The sequence below is a fragment of the Saccostrea echinata genome, unplaced genomic scaffold (assembly GCF_033153115.1).
Source record: "Saccostrea echinata isolate AGI-Se365-2 ecotype Australia unplaced genomic scaffold, CSIRO_AGI_Sech_v1 ptg000033l, whole genome shotgun sequence".
In the NCBI taxonomy this organism is placed as follows: Eukaryota; Metazoa; Mollusca; class Bivalvia; order Ostreida; family Ostreidae; genus Saccostrea; species Saccostrea echinata.
In genome coordinates, this window is record NW_026889782.1 from 22,847,408 (window position 1) to 22,873,022 (window position 25,615).

The window sequence follows — 25,615 nt, forward strand, 5'->3', positions numbered from 1 at the left end:
ATATTTATTAAACGACCTCGTATTACTTATATTAACTGGCATATTGGAGTTTAAGGTAAAACGGGTTGACTAAGTTTATATGTGTATATAATATGTTTTTGTGTTTTGCAAAAATGTTTACAAGGATTAGAAAATTTACATATTTTGGTCCATTTTCCTCATTTCCTTGGTTCACATGGTTACCAGTTGTAACTAGGTACTATCAATTGCTGGGATTGAACAAAAAGTAATTCATAGTTCTTCAGGGAAAAATGCTGAAAATCGTATCACGTGATGACCAATGACTGCTGTTGGCATCCAAATGCTTCCAGTAGCTTTTTCAAATTCAACAATGGTAAAAACCCTAGATACACCTTTTCTCATTTTTAAGAATTACAGAGTTCTAAAATCATGTTTTTTTCTAAACTATTGCACGAAATAATTACAAAGTATACACATATTTCTAACACTTTTTTTTGTTAAACTCCTTCAGGAAATTTTAAAATATATAAGGAATAGATTAGATAAAGAGATAGATAGATAGGTGTTTTATTTTTTTTATTCAAATTTATTTTTGCAAAAAAATAACTAGATAGTTATGCAATGAAATATGAAGATAACAAACAGCAATCTAGATCAAAAGTCCATTGAAACAGGGCAAACACGGACCTCTTAAAATATCACAGGTGGAATCAGTTGCCATAGAGATAGATTCTCAATGTTAACGTAAATCAATAAGAAAATGTTTCCTATAAAGCTAAGGGAGACGGATCTTTAGTGAAGAATGGACCATATCAAAATTATGACTGGTGTGACTGTATTTATGATTAAATACGTGATCCCTACGTTATCCTTGTATGATTATAGTCATTCATAGAAAACTGTGAAGTTGTTTTATGATATGCTTTGTTATTATTTCTTAGTTTACATAATTAAGAAATCTTTCTTTGGTTTTATCTAACAACAACAAAGGCAGCAAATTTATTTAAGATCCTTATGAAAGACAGAATACCAATTTCAAATTATGTACAACAAGCTTATTCAGAGAATTCGTGTCCTCACTGATTTAAAAAGGAAGAGGGTGAAAGAACGGAAAAAATATGTAGATGGAGAAAGAAAAAAAGTCAACATTGACCTTTCAGCTTGTGGCCTTAAAATAAATAAGGGTGATTTTTCTTGACCTTTTTCATTGTAAGAGCTTACGGAGAAGGAAAGTGTATGCACGCAAAATACAAATTCCTAACCTTTGTCTTTGACCCTTAGAGTCTTTTTAAGTCACATTACATGTAGCTATTTTGACTACTGTTCATTAAATTTATTATAAATAGAATAAATATCTAAGAAAGGTATAACAATTTTCAATGCTCGATTTTCTATACACAGAATAAAGCCTGTCATTCAAGCTACTCTGTCTCTGTTTGTAATGATAAGCATATCAATGAGGGTTTTCAATATTTCCTGGGCTCATAGGCAGGACACATTTTATTTTCAGTGACTGTTATTTGTAAACGTCATTGTTCATCAATTTTCTTTCATCAGCAACAGTCCCATTTTCACTCATTAGAGTAGATATTCTCTTCACCTTGACCCTGTTGTTCCCTGATGTACTCCAAAACAGCTGTGTGAATCAGTCTGTATTCTTCCTATCAGAAAAAAATTACAAAGTTTATTTGTGTTCTACTGGTAAGAGACCAGAGGAGCTCATGCACTAAAAAGATGTCCGTCTTCCGTCCGTCTGTCTCTAAACAATTTCCAAAACACTACTCCTCCTACAGCTTTTTATTTAAATTAGACTTGATACACAAGAAGATCAGACTACGATAATAGTTCATTATTTTAAGTACAAACACTTTTAGAGCTACAACCTCGTCAGAAACTCCGGCTTTTAACACAAAAACTGGCGTATAGCACTTTTTAAAGGGATTTCATTGCTTAAAAAAATCACCTGTTCTTGTTTTAACTGTTCAAGGCGATAAAGAAGATTATTTGTTGTTTTTGCCAATATACAAAAACATTTCAGACTTACAAGAGTGGAACATAACTCTGGACGTCTGATTTGTAGCTGTCGGACAGTAGAGAAAATGTCCACCTCTCCGTCCATAGACAACTGTTGTATTACATTGTATACAGCACAGAATACACCACCCAGGGCTGCACCGTCACTGTTATATAAAAGATCATATAAGTATTTATACATATCTCTTAAACTTTTTGCTTTAAACAAAAAAAATGTGGCGAATCACAAACTTATAAACAAGAAAAAGACATTTTTTTCTTGGTAACAGTGATGCAGTGGTAAGTGATAGTGGTAAACAATTACCACCAGCCATAGTAAGGAAATATTTAACCTGCTGACGATAGTAATGGGTCCCTCAGGTTTATTGTCCATTGCGAAGGACACCAGCTTTAGCAGTTGTGATGTCCCCTTATCTGTTGACAGCAAACTGAACATAGGTTCCAAAATAGAAACCGAGTACGTTTCATCGCTTTGCTGTACAAGAAAGTATAAAGTGCAGTTTCAAAAAAGGTCCATTTTTGGGTTCATAGATTCTTATTTAATTGGCTGAAAGGTTATTAGTGGTCAATATATACTGTTTTCAATATGTTCAAATATTATTTATAAAAACAGCCTATAAGAATAGTGGAAAAGAAATCGAAAGTACAAGATGACATTCTGTATCTTCAAATCATGCAGAATTGTTTTTTTATCTATAAGAAGTTAATTTTAATTCAATTTAATTTTTTTCATTTAAACGTAAAACATAAATTCCATTTCATTTCAATCATATTTAATTTTATATACGTAAAACTCACTTCTTGAACAATTTGAATAGTAGAGCACTTTACGTCTTCTGAATTTTTCTTTTGACAGTGAACAGTAAATGGGGTCACAATTTTAGACTCATCTGGGATTGGCATCCACTTCTTGCTCTGGAAACAAAAATAATACGATTTCATTCCTAACATCTTAAAAACCTTTTATCCAAGGATATTACAAATCAAAAAAGACACATTTTAAATGTGTGTTCTCCCCTTGGTATTCACAAATACTGATATCTAAAAATATTACATTATACAATATCGATTCTATATCCAATGATTTTAGAATTTCTGATTCCATACTAATATCCGAATATATTACAATACCGATTCTATTTTGGGAAGAGGATCCATACAGATCACAATATCGCATTCATGGTCAGTGAGTAGGCGCAGGAAGTCAACAGCGTCCTCTGGTGGGGGATAGTGCGTCACAATAAAGGCTTTGTTGTTTACATATGACTACAAAGAAAGATTAATTTTTGACACATTGGAAATTGTTACAAATTGTTTATCACCTTGAAACTTTTTTTTGCATATAAATGGACGTTGATAAATATTATTAATGATTACATGTATATCATGTAACAAAAGCAACAGCAGCTTTTCTTGTGAAGTGATCATTTCAATAGTATGGTTAATACACAGATTTGATATCTTCTTAAAATTTGAGACTTTTGAACAAGAAATACGTACAGGAAGTGTAACTGCATTTATGAAACCTCCACGGTTACGTACATTAGAAGAGAGGAACAGACTGTACCTATCAACTGGAATAAAAGTCACTCTATGTTAACGGCCTATATTTAAAGCAAAATTTAAACGCAATCATTTTAATTGTTTTAATTTTTTAAAAAAGAGACAAAGCCATGCAAATATTCTCAGATTATACATGAATAGTGGCAATTCCATTGTTTTCTATTTTACAAGGGTAAATAAAAAGAAAGTTACTTCAATTAATGTTGGACCCAAACTATTATTACATTTTTTTCAGATTGACAATGCACGATTGATCCAAACTACATGCTTATGACTGTCATTAATTTTAAAAAGGAAAATAAGAATCCTTACAACTTTAGATGGAATATAAGCCTTCTAAAAATTATATTATTCTAATTAATGACATACGTGGTAGAATTGAGGATCTTTGTCCATGTCCTGACTGTATGGCAAGCTTATAATCGGCTTCTGTGTAAGAGGGACGGGCTTTCAACAGAGTCTGCAAAATCAAAAGAGTTTGGTTATTCGTCTCATTTATTTTGATTAACCTTTATAAATTTCTGCATTTCTCAAAATGATGTTTTTTAAAATGATTATTTTATAATTATTTGGTGATATACAAATATTATTAAATGAATACAATCAGACCTATTAGCAATTGTTTAAACAAATGATAAGTAGGAAAGAATCCATAGGGTTTGAAAAATGAAATCCGTCGATTTTTTTTATCTGTTATAGGTTAATGTATACATGTTTTCATACATTTGCATCTTCATTTCATCCATACATGACGGTATTGCCCGACTTCAGACCAAGTTCCGTAAACGAAATTTAATATATTTAAGATTGAATTACCCGAAACTCCTTTATGAATTTATTTTGATTGGCCAAATTACCTGAAACTCCCTTCTAAGTTCACTTTGATTGGCTGGTTTATCACTCGTCATTAATTCCGCTTTTCTGATAAACTCTGATTTCTTTAGGACTGAGGGACATGCCTTAAACACGTGGTTGAGAGCCAGAAATATGGTTATGTATTGTTCCTGTAAAGAAACGTTTTGAAATAGAAACAAAAGTCATTGGACAGTCATGAAGTAACTTTCCAAATCAATTCAATCTTTTTAACATTTTGAGAGATTCGAGGTACACTTGGTATTTTAAATACAGAGCCTATCAAAGCTTAGATTGTATGCAGTCTCTGATTTTGAAGACAAGAGATTCTGTTGGGTTTTTTTAAAGTTAATATCATAATGCTGTTAAATTCTTGTGGACTCTGCTTTTGAGGTAAATTGCAATAGAGTTTGTTCATTGTCCAAAAATCATTATAAATTTTGACATATTGTATTACATGTTAAATGACGTCTAAACCTTTTCTTTTCATACCATGAGAAGTTAGAATTCCAGAAACATACATGTATATGACTTGTTAAAATTTTACAAATATTATCTTAAACAAAGTGTAACAGTGTGTAGCAGTGTCAATCCTGATTGCGTGGACCTGAGTTTTACGCAAAAAATATATAACCGAGGTTAAACCGGTATAGAGATAACTAACAATATTTAAGCTCAAAAGTCCATTAAACAATACAAAGTTTGGAGCAGAGCGGACCTCTAAAACATCAGAGGTGGGATCATGTGCCATGGAGGAGTGAGCATCCCCTGCCGACCGGTCACACCCGCCGTGTTCTCCTTGTCATAATCGGGAAATAACGGAAAAATCCGTCGACAACTCACTGTGTTAATAATGGCCTAACAATTAGTACCGGTATGAAAAACGTCAGTCAGAATTTGACTTAATGATCAATTGTATTTGCTGACAGGGTCATTGTATCGACCCGAGAACTTACGAAATGACTACGTTAAACACTGGTGATATTCTTATTTCATCAACTTGTTTGTCAATAAATGAATTTTAAAAGCCCTAGCTTTCGTTCATTTATTTATGCAGGTTTGTATTCATCAACAACCTGTCCCACTTCATGCTGATATGGATACTATTTGAACCTCTTTTGTTGGAGAGTTACAATTTTGAAACTCTCGTATTAGTATCCGGTTTTTCTCGAAATCTCCTTCCTTATTTTTTTTTTATATTTAAGAGTAACAAGGTCTGTCGAATGTCTCTTAAAATTAAAAGAAACAGAAAGGAGAGAACCGATTACTAAGGCGCATTTGTTATGAAACCTATATTTCTCCCATTATATTAAAATGTAATTGTGCGTTTTTAGGTTTATAAAGCAGCTAATAAGAATTGTACAATATGTAATCAGCAAATCATAATCGCGTCCAAGGTATTTCAAAATCTGTTATGAGCACGTAAAAAAATAGTCGCGAAGGAGTGATGAAACATAGTTGATAATAAGAGAACGAAGTTTATCAGATTGGAATGTATACACGGTTTGATGTATTACAAACTACGATATAATATATTGATTCATTTAATTTTAAAGTACATACGTAAGTTTGGACCATATTCATTCTATTTTCTCTCATTCTCTTGATGTATTCTGCGATGTTGATTTTCTTCTCTTTTTTACCAGCCTTATACAGAGCATCTAGAGCTATGTATGTACCCGTACGGCCTATCCCGGCACTAAGAATAAAAAAATATTACCATATCCAAATAAATAAATGAACACGTGCCTGGTTGTATGCTATGGATAGAGGTAATATCATAGGCATCACAGATTTTGAATTCAACAAAGCTTTTGATTTTGTGAGTCATGACATTCTTATAAATAAATTAAAGAATTACAACTTTGATGAATTGTCAATTAAATGGGTTCATTCGTATCTGAATATCAAGACACAATGCGTTAAAATAAGTACATCTTCTAATGTCTTACTTGTCACAGCAGGAGTGCCACAGGGATTAATATTAGGCCCCTTATTGTTTTTGTTGTATATTAATTACCTTTCCTTACATGTCTGTCATACAAACATTGATATGTTTGCTGATGATGCAACTTTGCATGTTTATGAGATTATTATATTGAGCTGATTTAATAAATATTTTATTTAGAAAATGGTGTTTAGAAAATCAAATGCTTTTAAATGTTGATTAAACAAATTATATTATGATGGGACCTCAACAACGAAAATCGAAATTAAATAATCAAAATCTTAGTTTACATTTTCTGGCAAACACCTGACAGAGATGAAACGGAAACACTACTTGGAGTACATGTAGATCAAACTCTAAATTTTCATAACCAAGTAGACTCAGTCTGCAAATCTTTAACATATAAATTACCTTGCAAAAAATCAAGAAATTTCTTCCCCTGAAAACTAGAAAACTGTTTTACAATGCCTTTATCCTGCCTTCTATCAATTATTGTCTGACTATCTTGGGAAATGCACCAGGCAATTACCTGGAGAGAATTCATAGGCTCCAGATGTGGGCCGCTAGAATCATACTTGAAGCTGTTCCTGATGCTCCAACTAAGGCATTATTTGAAAAATTAGGCTGGCTAGCTGTTTTTGATTTAGTACACGAGTGTATCTTGTTGTACAAAATATTTAACAATCAGAGCCCTGTTTATCTTCAAGATTTATTTTTCAAACTTCTAATGCTTACAATTTATATTCAGAATCTAATTTTGACCTTTGTCTGCCAAAACACCGAAAAAGTTTGTTTTAAAATTCACTCCAATATTCGGGTATTTATGTTTGGATCGGTTTGCTTTTAGGTATAAGGTGTGTACCAACTCCGTCAGTCTTTAAAAGAAATGTAAAAAATATATCTTCATAAATCGAATCTCATTATCTTAATCTCTGATTTATATCTTTTGTACATATGATGTAAAAATCTTACATTATATTTCTTTATATGTCATCATAATATGTTTGTCTATTTTTATTATTATCATGTGACATTGTACGTGTATTCAATTGCTAGTTGTTAATCTTTGCTACTTTGATGACATATTTCTTATACTTAGAAGCCATAAATATACTTGGAAGACCCTGAGGAAGAATACTGTGTCACTTTCTCTAAATAAAGTAGCATTATTATTATTATTATTATTATTATCATATTCATAATTTATTATTATCAGCAGCATCAGTATCATTATTATAATTAGTATTATAACATCATGTGAATCATATTCAAAATTCGGTAGGTTGCTGGTTTGTGTGCATGGTATTGGTTGAAACACCAGTAAAATTTAAGCAATCAAAATGGTTGCATGTTTTCTGAAACACCCTGTATGTTCGGATGCCAAAAGTAACCTGTATTCGCCACTTACAGTCATTGTGCAGTGAGTGAACTTTTTTGTGCCAGCATCAACTGCGACACGAAACCTCGGTTTTCCCAGTCTTCCAAAAGACTGGTTTCTGCTTATGGCAGGTGAATTGAACTCATGATGTAAGGATCAACTCAAGAAAACACTTCGTGGCCTTCAACTGGACATTCAGATATATCGTATTCTCGAGAAGTACGATAAACAACAAACAAACAAACAGATATATCGGTTACGGTTCATCAATTAACAATACATATGTAGTTACTTCCATTCTTATGTCGACTCCATATATCCCAGTGAACTTGGATTTAAAGGGACCACAGTGTCTGCCACATCTTTTTTTATATTGTGATGTTTTACCTATTATATACGATAAGATTCAACCAACAACAAAAATGTATGCCAAACATGATGACTTACGCTTTTTTATCGTCAACATTCCTTATTTATGTGATAACATTTCGCTGTCACCTGCATATAGTGTATTCGTCTCCCAATTTATTTGATACCATAGAGCATGCTCTGTATACGATCAGTTTTTAAATTGAAGCAGGTTACTGACAGATAATTTGATGTTACAGGAATTTCAACAACCTTGTTTGAAGTCAGCATTTTGTAAATTCTATGTTCGTTATAATTATCCTCTCAACAAATATAACCTATCACTGGGTCGCATTTTGACTGACGTGTTTCATACCATTATTAGGCCTATACTAAATTCTAAATACTAAATTACACTAAATTTGACTAAGGAATGTTTCGTGTACCTGATCAATACACAGGGCTCACAGTGGGTGTGACCGGTCAACAGGAGACGCTTACTTCTTCAAGGCACCTTATCCCCAACTCTGGGATTTCCTGGGTTCCTTGTTTTATGCCCTGTTCACCGATTTGTATTTTTTTGGTTTGTTTTTTATTTGATCGATCACTGTTTTTTTTTTTTTTATTTTTTCATCCTTACTCTATGACATTAACTGAACCGACATTATTCGTTATTAAAACAGGTAATTTTTTTTTGTTTTGCTTATAAGATATCTGTTGAATATAGAAGATGTGATAAATATTTTAAACAATCAATGAGCTTCATTTTAATATTCTGATTAATATTTTCAATATTACATAGGCATACCTGCAGTGAACCAATATTGGACTATGATTTTGCTCATTCCTTGTCACGTGATCGTGGAATACTACTAGACAGAGCGGTTCCGGTATGCCATGGTCCGGCCATGCAGTGTAGTGATATTGAGTCACAATACGTGTCTTTTTACGCTGGTGAAAAACAAAAGGTCAGAATTGGTAGTACTTTGTAAAACAATAGCATTCTATTCTCGCTTACAAATACACTTTACTATCAAAGTTTTCTGATAAGTAATTAAATATACAAATTCGAAAATATGCTTCTCAAACTGTTGTTGGAATAGTAATGATAGACTTACGTTTTTACGAGCTACCCTTAATCTTCTGATGACATAAAATGCGTATATTTTCTCTTCGTTATTATCTATAGAAAATTCCCCTATGGAAATGACCTTGTTTAGTTCTGGCCAATATTGCACACACTTTGCCTGAAGACAATAAAAGCGACTGAATATATAAACGAATCATTAAACACAGAATGAAACTCTGCCATTTAGTTAACTGAAAGTCTACTGAAAAGAGACTGAATGAGTTCCACCATTCAGTGACCTTTCCAGTGACCATTCAGTTGACAGAATGGTGTATTGTAATAGGTTCATGAATGAGGCAAAGATAATAGATATACTAATTAAAGACTGACTGTTTCACGATAACTGCGGTACTGCTTTTTTGCAGGGCAAAACTGATAGTCTGGTAAAATATGACGTACCAACCATTACTCAATAAATGTCATATGATTAAATACCAAATACAATTTTGCCAAAAATTATTAATTTGCCCTGCAAAAGAGCGGTACCGCAGTTCACGTTAAAGGGCTAATTAGACAAAGTTAATGTATTTTGAAATTACTAATTGCAATTATCAACAATGTAACAAAGGCTTCAATTTTTTTTCAGAAATTACATCACTACCTTATTTCCTTCTTTAAGGTTGGTCAGCATAACGATTTGTGAGACTTTCTCCTGCCAAATCATTAACCAGAAATCTGTCAGTGTGTTCTGTTTAGGACCTGTAGAAAAAAGTATTTCCTAGCATACATCTACATCAACTAATTATATAGACTTTCTGTTATATATCTTTCTCGTATATCAGTTGGTTTTATCTGAAATTCCTGTTAGATATTTAAAACAGTTTTATGTATCAAGTTGTTATATATCTTTTTATAGATGTATAACTGATGTGATATAGATAGATAGATAGATAGATAACTGATGTGAGATAGATAGATAGATAGATAGATAGATAGATAGATAGATAAAGGTGTTCAAGAATAAACCCTTTTGATGTTAAAAAAATAATAATAAACAAAAAATGATTAATAATAATCAATTAATAACTTATTAGAAATCTATATTCACCTTGAGAAGCTATATATTCCTTTTCCATTTCAATGCCCTGAAAAATATCAAGATTCGTATGAAGAAGAGAATCATCTCCTAAGATGTATTTTTTAAAATTAAATTTTGTTTTCTTTAAAAGGTATTTAGTTCTGCTCTGTTATTCTTTCATCAAAAGGTGGACTCACATGAATGAAATTGGCATTGATGTAGTCGGACTGGTTATTTCTCAGCTCAACTCGAGAATGGTCATCTGAAAAATTCATTCCTTTCTTGTTATCAATATCCTACATTTATTTCAACATGTTTTAACTGAAATATGTCTCATCTGATTAACAACTTCAGAAAATTCAAACGAATATCCCGAGACAGATATGAACAAAATAATAGTATTTCTGGCTATTGTTAAGCTGAACTAAAGAATCATGAACATGTTTTTGTAAGTACTTTTTTTTTCAAAGTTCAAGTTCGATAAAAAACCTAATGCTAACCTTCAGTTTTTATTCTGGTAAATCTATATTGAGCATTTTGTTCTTGATAAAGTTTTACATATGATTTTTAAAATATTCCCAGTATTTAAATTGAAGAATGTAATGCCAATTAAGCAATTAAGCAAAATTTAAAGAAATTCATTAATAAAACGTACAAGGAAATGTTGTCTTAAATCTATTCTTTGCAAGATTTTCTGAAAGTTTTCCCGCTGTACAACTCCTTCTCTCGCCATATGGAAGAGCCTAGAATACAAGAAAAAATCTTTATTTCAAAATCGATGCATTTGCTATGTTTACTTTTGAGATTATTGTAAGTTATCATTTAAGTACATTGACTCTTTGTTAAGATAGATTTCTCTTAGTAATTTAAATAACAAAGATTCCTTTACAAAATCGTCAAGAAAAAGGTAACTTTTGTCAAATTTCTCCCTGCAAGGTCTCAGATATTGTGTACAAATTTCTTTTGCAGTATAATTAATATGGAAGCAGCATTTTATTTGAAGGAAGATGTAGACGATGAACCTTAAATCAAATATATATCTAACACCTCCCTTACAGCATACTCCCTCTTGAAGCCATCATTCTCGTCTCTCTGTTTCTCCTTTATTACTATATCCAGGCTGTCTATTGCGATGTCTGGAATCAGCTCTTCATTGAGATACAAGTCTCCGTACGGATTTTCCTCGTGTATCTTTTCATCGATGTCGATATCATCATTTTTGTCGTTGTTCTTGTCTGATTTACTCCTTTTTGATTTAGAGCTTATAACAGTACGCCTTTGTTGATTTCCACTCGTTTGTTCCGTTGATGTTTCTATATTAGCATATATGTTGCTGAAATCCGAACTGTTTGATTTAGCTGTCAGTGAGAAATATATAACTTTAAAATATTTCAGAATTATACCAAGTTTACAACTTGTATTAATTTATGTCGTTTACATTTATTTCTTTGTAGCTAAAGAAATGAAAATACTGTACTAGATAACGAGTATTTTATCAACCTGCTGGGTGGGGCATAATGTACTTATTTACGTGAACATTCTAACAGAGTCAGAAAGGGGCAGTTAAAAAGACAAAATGTTCTCACGGGTAAAATTTGAGTCCATTTTCCTTTGAACTGCTTTTCGCACAGATCCCTGTTCTCTGTCTTTTTCAACTCTGAATCTATGAAAGAGAAATCTATATATGAGATGAATACAGAAATGAAAATCAATCAACATTTTCATTTAACTTTTATTGCATCTATTATTTTTCATTCAGACATTTAAAATAAAGACCTATTGCAAATTTATATAACATTATTTGGAATATTTTATTAAAACTAAATCGTAACAATCTTCTGAAAAATTGTGCATCTTTTCTTAATTCTTCTCATGTTTTTTGTAAACCATTTTACGATGTTGAAAAATAGGAATTTACGGATAAATATATTAAAAAAACAATGAGAGGCAAGTAACAAAAACGGTTTAAACAAACCTTCTCATGACAAATAAAATTACAACAGTGATAATAATTATAAAGAGTGCAGAGAGGATTCCAGCGACGACAGGAAGTGCTGATGAAGAGCCGTCCTCTTGTTGTTCCAGAAACTACAAGTAAAAATCTCCATCAATACCATTTCATCTTTTAAATACCGGTACAAATTTTACAAATGCAGCTGCTGTGATGTGTTATGTGCTACAATTAAAGAACTTTGTTTTTATTCCAATAATTCAATTATGTATCTTTTATTGTACGAAGGCTATAAAATTTGGGAAGTGGACAAGGTGTCTTTATCTTCAAACACGGGTTGAAACTGCACCAATCAGTCAACTGAATGTTCACTGAAGGTCTGGTTAGGTGATTATATAGAAGAGTTCTGCAATACAGTATTTTGCAGTAAACATACAATTTTCAGTTCAGAAAATGGTGTGGTTTATCATGAGAATATGGTTCTTTACTTTTGTCCATTCAAATACTGATGGTTTAAGTATCTTCCAGGGAGATATGAATGTCGTCTTAAGTGTCTATTATTGCTTTTTGAACTCATGCATGGAAATGTTGAACTACACCAACTTAACATGTAACATGATAATCTTATCCATTTTTTCAATACTTGTCCTTTACCTTTGATTTATAGCACGCTCCCGTCTCAGGTTGGCACGTCTCATTGACACAATTTGTGCTACAGTTCTTAAGACAGTTCAATCCCCATCGTCCGTCGTCACAAGCTAGATAGTTTAAATAACAAAACGTATGTTTCATTATAACGACATAATTTTTCTAAATTGCAAGAATTTATTCTATTGATATATCAAGCTTAATTATCAGGTACGTACGGTCTAAGCAGGACTCCCCAAGATATCCAGGAGAACAACCATTCAAACACGTCCCGTTGATATGATGACATTGTTGATTATTCAGACAGTGACCACAGCTCTCGTTACAATTATCACCGTACATTCTACCGTTACACTCTTGATTAACCATTAAAAATAGTTTACATTTACCATGTATGTCTACATTTAAAGGCAATTTATATAAAATAATTATTTTCTTTTGCCCTTACCTATTGTTAAATTAGAAGTGTCAGTTACATCCTACCCCATAAAGAGTTAAATAAAGGATATCTATAACTTGAAATTTTTTTCTTTGTTTTATATTTATTACGTACTAAAACAATATTGGTAATAAGAGTATAAAAAAATCATCTTATGGTTCAAATTTTGTTTCATTAAGAAGCATGTTTTTATATATATATATATATACACATTCACCTTTCTTGCAGTTAGGACTTTTCCATCCTGGTTTACACCCTCCATAACACTCCCCGTTAAATCTGTTACATTGTTTCACATCTAAGCAATTTGGACTACACGTGAATCTGCAATCTTTACCATAGTGCCCTTGTTGACATTCTGTTGAAACAATATTATTTCATTATGAAGAAATAATATGAAATTGATATTAATCATAGGGACATTAAGAAGCATGCTTAGATGCATGAGCTACGTTTAAACTTTTATGTAATTAGATTTCGCAAATAATACCTTTATTTTACTATAAAGTAGAAGAAGTGTGTTTGGATTTTAGAAATAACATTTAAATTTTGTTTTTATTTTTCGTGTAGAAATGGCAAAAAATAAACCTTTCTTTAAATCACCCGTATTAACTGAGATATTTAGTTTATTGTCTGCCTTAAAATGTTCTCTGATTGAGCTGCTTATATACACATAGCCACATACGCCGGTATATTTTCAAAGAAAACAAAAATGTTATTCATAATTTTTTAACCTGGTTTTCCACCGGAAAAGATGATTCAACCCGCAGTACTAGTAAAAAATAAAGCACCATTTAAGATGGAAAAAATATATACTTTCTACATACTATTTTTTTGTTTTATAAAGCAAACAACATGCATATACTTTTAAAAGTTGTCCTAGATCTTTTTTTTTTAAATTATGATTATATGTTTCGATGCTTTAGTGAAACGCTAATGGAGAGGAATGGTCTCAGTAAGCGTGTATTTTGACTCGAAACATAAATTAACACACACCTGTGTCTTGTTAAATAAATGAACTAATAAAACTTTATGTATATAATATTTGTATTTAATGCCTCACTATTTGTACATTTATCCCCCTCGACCCCCTCGTTACATCCATTCAGACAGGTGCCGTTGACATGGTAACAGGTTTCTCCGTCACTACAGTTACCGCATGAAAAAGAACACTCCAAACCGTACTTCTGACTGCCACATCCTAAAACGACCAAAAAAATAGAGAAAGATAAAGATTCATTTTAGATAGTGTAAGATAAAAATAGATGCAAATTAAAGCTCAAGGTTTTCAAGTTTGATTATTATATTTCAACTGATCTTCTATATAAATGGGGGAATCGATATATTTTGCTGATACCTTGAAAGCCATCCTAAAGAGTCTGATTCTGCTAAAACGTGCGTCATTTTGAAAAAAAACTGATACCTATTCGTAACAGCCAAATTTCTTTTAATCTTATAAAAAGTTCCGATATGTTCCAGACACAATAATCTTTTAGAAGTGCCAATATGTTCCAGACACAGCATTTATTATCCAAAATATGGAGATAAAGGTGCAAAATTAAACAAGGGGCCCATGGGCCACATCGCTTACCTGAGCACACTGGTTAGGAAAAGCACAAATCAGTTCAGTATTGGAATTGTACAACGTATTGGACTTGAATTTTAAACTACCTTTGGATGCTTCCATATAAATAAAACAAATGGCTTTGCTGTTCTTGAGATTTTTTAAAGATTTATTCCTATATATTCCTTTGTTAAAATTTGATTCCCCATTGTGGTCCTTCCCTACCCCGTTGGTCATCATTTGAACAAATTTGAATCTACACTCCCTAAGGATGCTTCCATATCAATATGACTAACCATGGCTTTACTGTTCTTGAGAAAAAGATTTTTTCCTATATATTCCTATGTAAAACTTTGATCGTCTATTGTGGCCCAAACCTACCCCCGGGGATCATGATTTGAACGAACTTGAATCTACAATACCGGAGAATGCTTCCATATCAATATGACTAATCATGGCTTTGCTGTTCTTGAGAAGAAGATTTCTTGAAGTTTTTTCCTATATATTTCTATGTAAAACTTTGATCCCTAATTGTGGCCAAGCCCTACCCCTATAGGTCATGATTTAAACAAACTTGAATCAACACTACCTAAGGATGCTTCCATATCAATTTTATACTCTAGCATGCTAGAGGTTCACGGCGAAATACTTTTGAATTGGTGCCGCGTAACCTAAAGCATCCATTGTAAAAATTCTCGCCGCTGAAACCCCAAGTGGAAATAAACAAAAAATGAATTAAAAATTCAGGCTTTAAACTTGTCGAATGAAACGACACTTTTTGCGACAAAAGTTACCGGTACACTCTGTCGAATTAGCTATAATCCATTATTTAAAAATCGAAGCAGAATCGTCTGTTTGAAATTTGGGAATGGAATGCAGAAAATCTGATGAAACGAAACTAGTTTTCCGCTGTGAAACACCTGAAATTTTCGGTTTCTGACTAGCAATCCGCAAAATTAACATGAAGCCAAATCGAAAGTAATTCTGGTGACAAATTGAAATTATGACGAGTTTAATGAACAATGATGCATACCAAATATAAAAGTGGATTTTAAGCTTTCTTGTGACTTTAATACCCCATGGAAACACGTAGGTACCTGAGAATTACTTGTTTACGGTTTATTTCACGCATAATATGTTCCGCCCAAAATCTCAGGCGGAACGAGCTCGTTAGAAAATGGCCTTCGGATGTAAGAGTCCGAGGTATATAAGGAGCGTAGGAACGATACCCGAGGCTCTTACTTGTAGGAGTAATCAATATGACTAATTATGGCCTTGCTGTTCCTGAGAAGAAGATTTTTATAGATTTTTTTCCCATATATTTCTATGTTACACTTTGAGCCCCCATTGTGACCCAACCCTATCCCCGGGGTCATGATTTGAATAAACTTTAATGTACACTACCTGAGGATGCTTTCATATCAGTATGACTAATCATGGCCTTGCTGTTCTTGAGAAGAAAATTTTTAAAGTTGTTTCCTATATAGTCCTATGTAAAACTTGAATCTACATCATGTACATGTAATGATTGATTGATTGTATGTTGTTTTACGTCCCATTCGAGAATTTTTCACTCATATAGAGACGTCACCATATACCGGTGAAGGGCTTCAAATTTTGACCTTTACTCGGCACTCAGGGCCATTGAGCAGTGAGGGATCTTTATCGTGCCAACGCCTGCCGTGACACGGGGCCTCGGTTTTTAAGGTCTCATCCGAAAGACCTTTCACTTCAAAGTGCCGAGCGCATGGCGAAGGAAAAGTTGCTACCCATTTTATCGACTTGGGTCTGTCGCGGCCGAGATTCGAACTCACGACCTCCCGATCACGGAGCGAGCGCTCTACCGACTGAGCTACCGTGAACGGTTACATGTAATGAAGGTTTCCTTTAAGTTTCAACTTTTTTGGGCGCGTGATTCTTGAGAAGGAGATTTTTAAAATAAGCCACCAAATTTTCACTATTTCTGAATTATCTCACATTGAAAGAGGGCGTGGCCTTTCAAACAAACTTGAATCCCCTCATCCATGTATGCTTTGTAGCAATTTTAGTTGAAATTGGCCCAGTGGTTCTGGAGAAGAAGTAAAAAATGTGAAAAGTCTATAGACAGACAGACGGACAGCTGGACTACGAACGAAATGTGATTAGGAAAGCTCACTTAAGCTTTCAGCTCAGGTGAGCTAAAATGAATACCTGCAAAATTCAAAAAGAAGGTCGCCATGACCTTCTTTTGGGTCAACATGACCTGAGGTCTCAAGATCCATCAACTGACAAGATTTAATGAATCTGGTTCTTACAGTTGACAAAATATCAAAGTTTTAACAAAACATCATTTTAGGTCAACTTTGATTGATTGATTGATAGTATGCTTTTTACGTACCGTTCAGATCAACTTTGAAGTGATCTTGAGACCAGGCCAAGGGTGATGCCTTGTATGATTATTAATCTACAATATATATATCCTAATCCTTATCTGTAAGTTTGGTGATAACCTGTGCAGTGGTTCTTGGGATGTTTTTTTTTAGCAACCTCAACTTTTTTTCATGAGTATCTCCTTTGTTTTATGGTACAACCCTATTTTTAATAGGAATTAAAGCCCTTGGGCCAAGGATGGTCTGGGACATATTTAAACAAAAATTGGCAAGGATGTTCCTGAGATATGGGCCATATACAAAAAAGATGACGCACAAGGCCATAGCTTAAGCTCTCGAGTCTTTGGCTCAAAAGAGATAATAAATATCGATCGAAGAAAGAAAAAAAATGTAGGTTTATTCAAAAAAAAAAAAAAAAAAAATACTTACCTTAAATGTCACATGGGTCCTGTTATTCCGTCATTTATATATACTGACCTTTATTCTCGCACTGAGAACAGCGAAGACTTTGATATCATAATAAACGTCATCGGTTTTCAATTCTTGTTTTTAAATCATGAGACATATACATGAGCTACATGTAATATGATATGCAAATTACTTACTTTGACCACACATAGGCCCTTGATATCCCGGAATACAACCCAGACAGTCTCCAGTAGTAACGTTACATCTTTGTTCCTGACAGTTCTCCGGACACAACTGATCACAGTTTTCTCCATGGTAACTTGCATTAGGACATCCTGCAGAGAAAATAAATCATATACTGCTAGCATATACAGCAATTACACCATGATATTTCATTTGCGTTAAAACAGATAGAGTTAGCATGCACTACGTTGTACAGGTCTCACCAATAGCTTCCAATTCACATATTTCGTTGTATGCGTATGTAGAATAGTAACTTGGGTATGTAACATCCGGTCTCCTCTCGTTGTAGTATATAACATAACGTCCATGTACAGGACAGCTAATTGTCTGGTTCTCTGTTGGAGTACCGTTCACTTGTTGTAATTCATGGAAACAAACATGGCCGTCCTCCCTTTGTGTAATATTAGAAATGTACACAAAAAATCCAGCAAATCGATCGTAGTAGGCACCAGGACCTAAGGACAATATAAATTACACAATTCAGATTAATTTAATCTCAATAAGTGGAAAGGCTCTCTCTCTTAAGGGATGTCCGAAGAGATTGTCAAGACTCAATAAGTCATATTTTACAGATAACCATGCAGAGCTAGAATAGAGGAAGTATGGGGAGTTATCTTGTCTGGAACATCAACTTTTCACGCATTAAACACGGATCCTTCCTATTTCAAGAGACACAAGCTATTTTTGTGCTTATTTCAACACATGGTTTGTAATGTCCTCTGTTGCAGTTCAGACAATCAAACAATAAAAAAAATACAAAAATATAAGTAAAACAAAGTTTTAAAAGTAAACATTTTCAACCAATTATTTTTGAAATTAGAGATTAGAGATAACACAAAAAAATCAAATGATGATGTTTATATTATTTATCTTTGGAGGATCGTATTTCAAATTTTCAAAAAGCAGACTTTATTCATTTATTGCATTTTTATTCATAGTTATATTATTATAACTATAAATATTAATTCTACGCGGACAGCTTAGTCGAGGGATGAATTCGAACGATAGTTGATAAAATACTGTTTGCAATGTAATTTTTGCATATCAATTTCACCCCTTTACAGACTCCTTGTACAATGTTTAAACTAGATGCATGCTATCACTTTATTAGTTATATAACGTATTTCAGAATTTTAAAACATTAACTTAGTATTCAATATATGAATATAATTATTTGATTTCATATTTTACCGAAATACAGGATATTAATCGCTCGGATTTGTCCTTTTCTTGCAATGATGCTATGACTCGTTAATGATCTACCTCTATGAGTCTTGTTGCAGTTAAACATCAGAAAGAAACAACATTAAATTAGGCTCATAACTGCTCCCCAATTTACATTTTGTACAAATATGTAGCGGCTATTTAATTATACATGTTAAAAATATTATTTGATCTACAATATCAGAAAAAAGTCTGTTCCACTCCAAGACCAGTTGACAAGAAAATCTTTTCTAAAGGTACCGAGGTGGCTGGTATAAACAGTAACTTACAGGCAAATAATGCCAGGAGATCAAGTTTTAATTCATAGGATCATCGAGTATACACTAGTATTTTCGACCTTATCTGGAGATACTACTGTCAGAAATTCCATACCACTCTATCTACGCACATGTTTGGCGAGGATTCCCGATCATCATTCTATAATTGTTATTTTGGCAGTTGCCAAGTTCTTAATGCATGTGAGGGACGTGTCCAACCGGCTTTCAATTTCAAACTCCCACTCAGTGCATGACGTTTTATTTTTTCAGAGAACAAGAAAATCTATCCTAAGGCGGCCACAGAAATGATGGTAGTATAGGAATGCATTTTGCTTTGTCGATCTCTGTGCGCCTGTACTGACGGATTAACTCCTCTCGGATTAATTACTGGATTTGGCGCATTGCAGAACTATTTTCGTTGAGTATATTGAGTAACTTTTTCCGCAATAATCATCAAATAATAGGATAATTTGTACTGCACATATAGGCAGTTATCACCGAGAGATCTTTCAATTCCTCTTCATTACCCTTCAGAAGCAGAATTGAATCGTACTTTTTTGTAATTCCTTATTGAAGCAAGCAATCTGAGCTTCGAGAGCTAGCTTTATACAAAGTTGCAACGTGTGACCAAGAAGCCTAAGATTATTCCCTCCCACACAGAGAGCACCTGCACGCATTCCATATTACTCGCATTATCATTAACACAGTATTCAACCTTTCCAATCATATGAAATTCGTTCAGAATACTTTTGAGTTTGGACGACAAGTATACAATAGTATGGCTGTCAAGTATAGCTCGTATACACAAAATGTTCTACTTCATTTTTCCACCATTCGCAAGTGATTTAAGGTTAGGTATAGGCGTTTCTATGCAAATGAGCTAATAACAATGCAAAAGAGGTATATTTATTATACAGAGAAAGCTTAAATTCATTTTCTTACACATACTTAGTTTCCAAGGCATGTTATAGCTAATGCACATTATGACGTCATATTATGACGTCATTGTTCTTTAGTACTCAAAGTAATAAAACACACCAACAAACGGCTTTGGAGCAAGGGTACCCTATTTAATTTTAAGTAAATAATGTACAATTCTGCGAAGAATATTCTAAAGATTAATAAAGGTGCTGCACAAATCCTACGACTTTCTCGTTTGGAAAAAAAATGAGGAAACTTACGCTGGACTGGTAATTTTTACCCCGTTTCAACTCAAAACTTAACAAATAGTAACTAAACAATTGATCTGTCGACATTTGTGCAGCAATATCACATTTTGCTTCTAATTAGACCCTGTTTCTGTAAAAATAAATAGGGTATGCCCTTGCGCCGAAGCTTTTTTCTTGATGTTCTTTATAACTTTGTGGTCACCCGCGTGGTGCAGTGATTAGAGCGTCTGCTCTAGAGTCGCGAAGTAACGAGTTGATCCTTACGTCGCGGGTTCGAATCCCACTGTGGGACGTGGAGACCGGTCCTTCGAATGAGACCGTATAAACCGAGGTCCCGTGTCGCAGTAGGTGCCTGCACGAAAAAGATCCCTCACTGCTCAATGGCCGTAAGTGCCGAATATAAGAAAAAATTTGCAGCTCTCCACCGGCAAGTTGTGGCGTCTCCATATGAGTGAAAAATTCTCGAGAGGGACGTTAAACAAAATACAAACAAACAAACAAATATAACTTTGCGAAGTAGAGAGCAATGACGTCATAATTTGCACTGGCTATCACTTGTCGCGGGTACCAAGTTTGCATTAGAAAATAAGTTTTAACCTTTTCTGTATAAGTATAGCCCATATGCGTTTTAATTAGTTCATTTTCATAGAAACGTCTATACTTAGCCTTAACTCACTTGCGTTGTTTATATGATGTTCTGTTCCTGTTACATTGTATACACATGTAGCTCTCGGTTCTGGATGTCCATGCATCGGCAGTGATAGACACAGAATCTGTTTTATTTTTACGAAATCTGAAGCTCACTTTTTTCTTTCATAGTCGAGTTGCATTAAGCTTGATCCTATGGTATTCCGAGTTTACATTTTATAATATGGAGCTAGCAAATCAAATAGTACTTGGAAAGCCCTCTCCATTTATAGCACTAGGGGTAGACAATGCCTTTGTTATATTCAATAAAGAATAGTCTTTGTATTCTCTATATAGAGAAACAGTTAACATAATTGATATTAGCTCCTCTGAAAGATACTGACGGTCATTTAATTTCCACTATTGACCGGCAAGTAGGTTTTCCCATATTTGTATTGATTTGGATTCTGATTAATACTCTGTTTATTGTGACGTTGTGATATCATCGCAAATATTCCAAGAACATGGCGTCGCAAGAGAAAAGCAAAGTAACACAATCATGGCAAGAATCGCTAGCACTAGCTAGTCTACAATACAAATCCAGATAAATTGTTTAAGGTATTCCTTCCCTAATAGCCTCAGATTCAATGAAATTGAATTCATAACAGATGTGTACGGGTGGAATACTCGGTATATTTAGACATAATTCCCACTTATTACTATTAGCATGTAAGAATGGAACGTGTCCTAATTTATGACCTTGACCTTTGTTTAAGAGTTATCTCCCTCTTATTTAAGTAATAAAATTCAATTTTAAAAAATCTATACGGTAAAAAAATTGTTTTCAATTGTCATTCCATTTCTAATGATTTAATGCATCTTTCCACCGCAGTATTTTTTGATATTCTTATTTTTTGAATTAAAAAAAATCGCTTGTCTCCATAGACTTCAATTCAATATCTGTTAGTTAATTACTGCTTAGTTAATTACATTTTTGAAACTTTCTCTTGGTAAATCGTTTTCTACTGTAAAATTCTTTGAATTAATATCAGAGTAATATATACGTGATGGACATTTAAGGATAAAGAATTAGGTATATTAGGGATGGAAAACCTTAAAACAAATTACTATTTTATTGATTTGTTTTTCATATAGCAAAACAATTATTGACTGTTTTCGGGCAGTATTGATTATGTTAGCCTCCACGGGACGAAAATATTGCCCTCCGCTCGGGCAATATTTCATCCCTTGAAGGCTAACATTTTCAATGTTGCCTTCAACTCCAGTCAATATTTGTATAATGTTTGTGAATTAAACAGTTATTTCCAGGATCTGTGCGTTGGCGTTTCTGAGGAAAGCTTATGAGGGGAGTTTCATTGGAAGATTTCGAGTTTGACGGATATTGACCTTTAATATGATACAGCATATTTAATGTTCCACTGTAGAATGTAAGTTCAGTTTAAACTAGCGTATATATATTTAACTGTTCTTCTATCGTGACTTCTTTTAAAGTACCCGGTATGTCAAAATTGCACATTTGAAGGCATGTTTGCGGACTATAAATAAACTCCAAAATCATTTCCTTCGTACATGCAATGAACTAAGACCTGTTTAGCCTTAGCCGAGTTTTACTCACCAGAACAGTGATGCGATGAGAATGAGACGGATCCAATTTTATTAACTTAAATATAAGATAACTATGAGGTAACATATTTTTAACAAAGATTTTAATCGATAATCGCTATGATCCAGTATTGGTTGTACTTATAAAGGAAAATTAAAGTAGTACTCGGACTTGAAACTTTGCAACAGTAATAAATAGAATAATGATCCTTGGTTTACTCTCTTTTTGTGGTAATATTTATTGCAATCAGACTAAAATTGTAGTAGGACTAGCCTTGTTAAACATGGTTATGGTTATTTAAATAATTCCGATACTCTAATTCAAATGACTATTGTTATACGTACTAGGTACACCATCCGTCCTGTAGTAGATGTTGATGTGACTGATGCTGACCACGCTCTCTAGGTCTACTCTCCATTCTGCTGTTCGTTGACTGGGGCCTGATATTGTACACTGTCCTCCTCCGGCTCTACGGTCTGAATATAGTCCGTCTACCGCCTTTGCTGCTCCCCAGGCTACAGGTTTATCTGGCCAATTATTCTGTTGCCATGCAGGTTTATTTAGTGCTAAATTTTCTGTAGAAAAAACGTTATTATTTGATGATAGATAAGTTTCAAACTCTAGCATACATATTTTTAATCCTTACTAAGACACGTCTTTTAAGGACAAATGATCTCCCCCCCCCCCCCCCCTAAAAAAAAATGGATGCCTGGATTGGTATACATTTTTTTATCTATTTTGGTCGTAAATGATGCAAATATCAAATATCTAAAATATTAAATTCATATACTGTGGAATCATCATTGTTCGTGGGGGATCAATATTCGTGGATTTCGTGGGTCACCCTTTCCCAAGAATTTACATCCCCACGAACAATTTTTTTGTCTACTTACTGATTAATTAAGGTCAGACGATGCGTTCCTCGAATATCTGTTATGTATATCTTCGTAATGTATGAAAAATATTCAAAATTTTAATTACCTTATGATTTCTAAACCAGTTTCTAATCGTCTTTAAAAAATCCAAACACTAAAAAAAATTGATATTGGCATTTTAAATTTTTTTCCAAAAGGATTATATAAGCAAAACTACCCTCTGGTATCTTTCACAAATGCCTGGTAAGGTACCTCAATATTTTGTGAGTAAACATGTTAAAGGAGCAATACCTTAATGACAAAATCTTGGAAAAAAATTATAAAAATTATTTAGGAACGTATAGTCTGTCCTTAAATCTACCAAATGAACGAGCTGCCCACGAAGTTACATCCCCTCGAACCAATAAAATTTTGCTTGCCCACGAACATTGACCCCCACGAATTGAAATGATTCCACAGTATGGCATATTTTTTTTTATAACTTCATACTAACTAAAATTAAAAAGATCTTTCTATTTGTTTTATTTGATACTTTATATAAAGATAGGAATTTCCTGTAAATTACACAATTTATAAACGATTTATTTACCGACTCCGCATTTAAATGACACAATTTAAGGTAAATTTAACTATTGAAACATGAGTTTATTCAAGTTCAAAATCGGCGAAAATTTTAATTTGAACATAAATAACATATATCATGTTTGTATACACTCAATTTCGTATTTTTATTTTTTAGCTCAGATATGCCATATATGGCCTTAAGAAATGTAAACTTTCTGTGATGTTCAACATTCTACCTTTCTGCAATCACCTTTATAAATCACTACAACTTTTTATCACTTTATTGGACATACTGTGATATTGTGAATGAAAAGTAATAGATATTTTCGGTTAAACTAATTCATGTTACTCAGTCCTTAAGTTATCATTAGAAAAATAAACAAACCCACGTTTTGACTTGGTATAAAATAATCTTAATTACATTGTATTATGCGAAACTTTTTGACTGCGAAATCCTCATTACTTTCAGAAAATGTGCGTCCGTTTTCCTTGTCGATTATTTCATAAATTTTACAGAGATAGACATGTTGTTGGCGTGTGACAATGTTTATCATACACACAACCTCATCTCAGCAACTAAGTTATCTCTATAGAAAACTTCAAATTTTTTTCCCTCCAAAAGCAATGAATATAAGGTACATGAATATTAAATGAATAAATAATACTCACTCTAAAAATGCTTTGAATTCATAAAATAATGTATTTTGAAGGAGAAATGTAGCAAATGTAGAATTTAATGGGGACTTCATTATGTATATATTATGCAGGCTGAATACATATTACAATTTGATTAATAATTACATGCGACATTCATACAACTAACAGATAGAAATAGAGAGAGTTAAATGCATACCCAGAGAATACACACGAAAGGAAAGATATGGTCTAAGTTAATAAACATTTCAGGAAACCTTTTTTAGGGGCGATAGCAGGTTGTTTACGTTGGAAGTCTTACCATAAGCTTCTACGTGAATCACAAGCAGAAATAATAAACCGATGACGCGTACCATTTCCATATGCCTTCCTCTCTATCTATAAAATCATAAACCTCCAAACTTTAAAATTTTAATGATTATTTATATACCCACATTCATCTCTAAAGGTTTCCCTTTGATAACATTTATAAACGTAAATGTATTTATATCTTGTTGAAACTTCATCTAAGTTATAAATGTAGTTTGAATAATCTAACTTTGTATTGGGACAAGCCCTCACCAAAGTAAGAATACGTACCATATACCTGCAATGTAGAACATCGGAGCGGATCCGCTCCGAAATGATTTTGAAGAATATAAAGATTTGCATTGAAAATAACTACTAAATTAATCATACCAAACCTTTTTGAGATTGCATATGCCTTTTAACTTAAAAAAAATACATATAAATTCGAAAACTCAACTCATTTTCTCAACGTTTTTCCTC

At 33.1% G+C, this 25,615-nt stretch overlaps 1 protein-coding gene across 1 annotated transcript; it reads right to left on the reverse strand.

Annotated features, from left to right (window-relative positions):
• Positions 1-1,269: 1,269 nt before the first annotated feature.
• LOC133198288 (receptor-type tyrosine-protein phosphatase T-like) lies at positions 1,270-25,203 on the reverse strand. The gene is made up of 26 exons (XM_061334402.1): positions 25,149-25,203; positions 23,099-23,329; positions 18,057-18,308; positions 17,808-17,945; positions 14,333-14,470; positions 13,487-13,627; positions 13,049-13,186; positions 12,837-12,940; positions 12,207-12,319; positions 11,818-11,894; positions 11,288-11,589; positions 10,887-10,974; positions 10,429-10,493; positions 10,262-10,298; positions 9,815-9,912; positions 9,203-9,331; positions 8,893-9,035; positions 5,974-6,109; positions 4,416-4,562; positions 3,928-4,018; positions 3,496-3,569; positions 3,127-3,261; positions 2,794-2,910; positions 2,328-2,470; positions 2,006-2,141; positions 1,270-1,622 (listed from the first exon to the last, which is right to left on the reverse strand). Exons 1-26 carry the CDS (start codon positions 25,201-25,203, stop codon positions 1,533-1,535), a joined length of 3,318 nt encoding a protein of 1,105 aa, XP_061190386.1. The 3' UTR covers positions 1,270-1,532.
• Positions 25,204-25,615: the final 412 nt, after the last annotated feature.

Coding starts and splice junctions, on each gene's coding strand:
- LOC133198288 (XM_061334402.1), bottom strand. CDS start 25,203: ATGGTACGCGTCATCGGTTTATTATTTCTGCTTGTGATTCACGTAGAA. Junction 18,309..23,098: donor CAGGACGGATGGTGTACCTA/GTACGTATAACA, acceptor TATTGTCCTTAG/GTCCTGGTGCCTACTACGAT. Junction 11,590..11,817: donor AATGGACTCAAATTTTACCC/GTGAGAACATTT, acceptor TCTCACTGACAG/CTAAATCAAACAGTTCGGAT.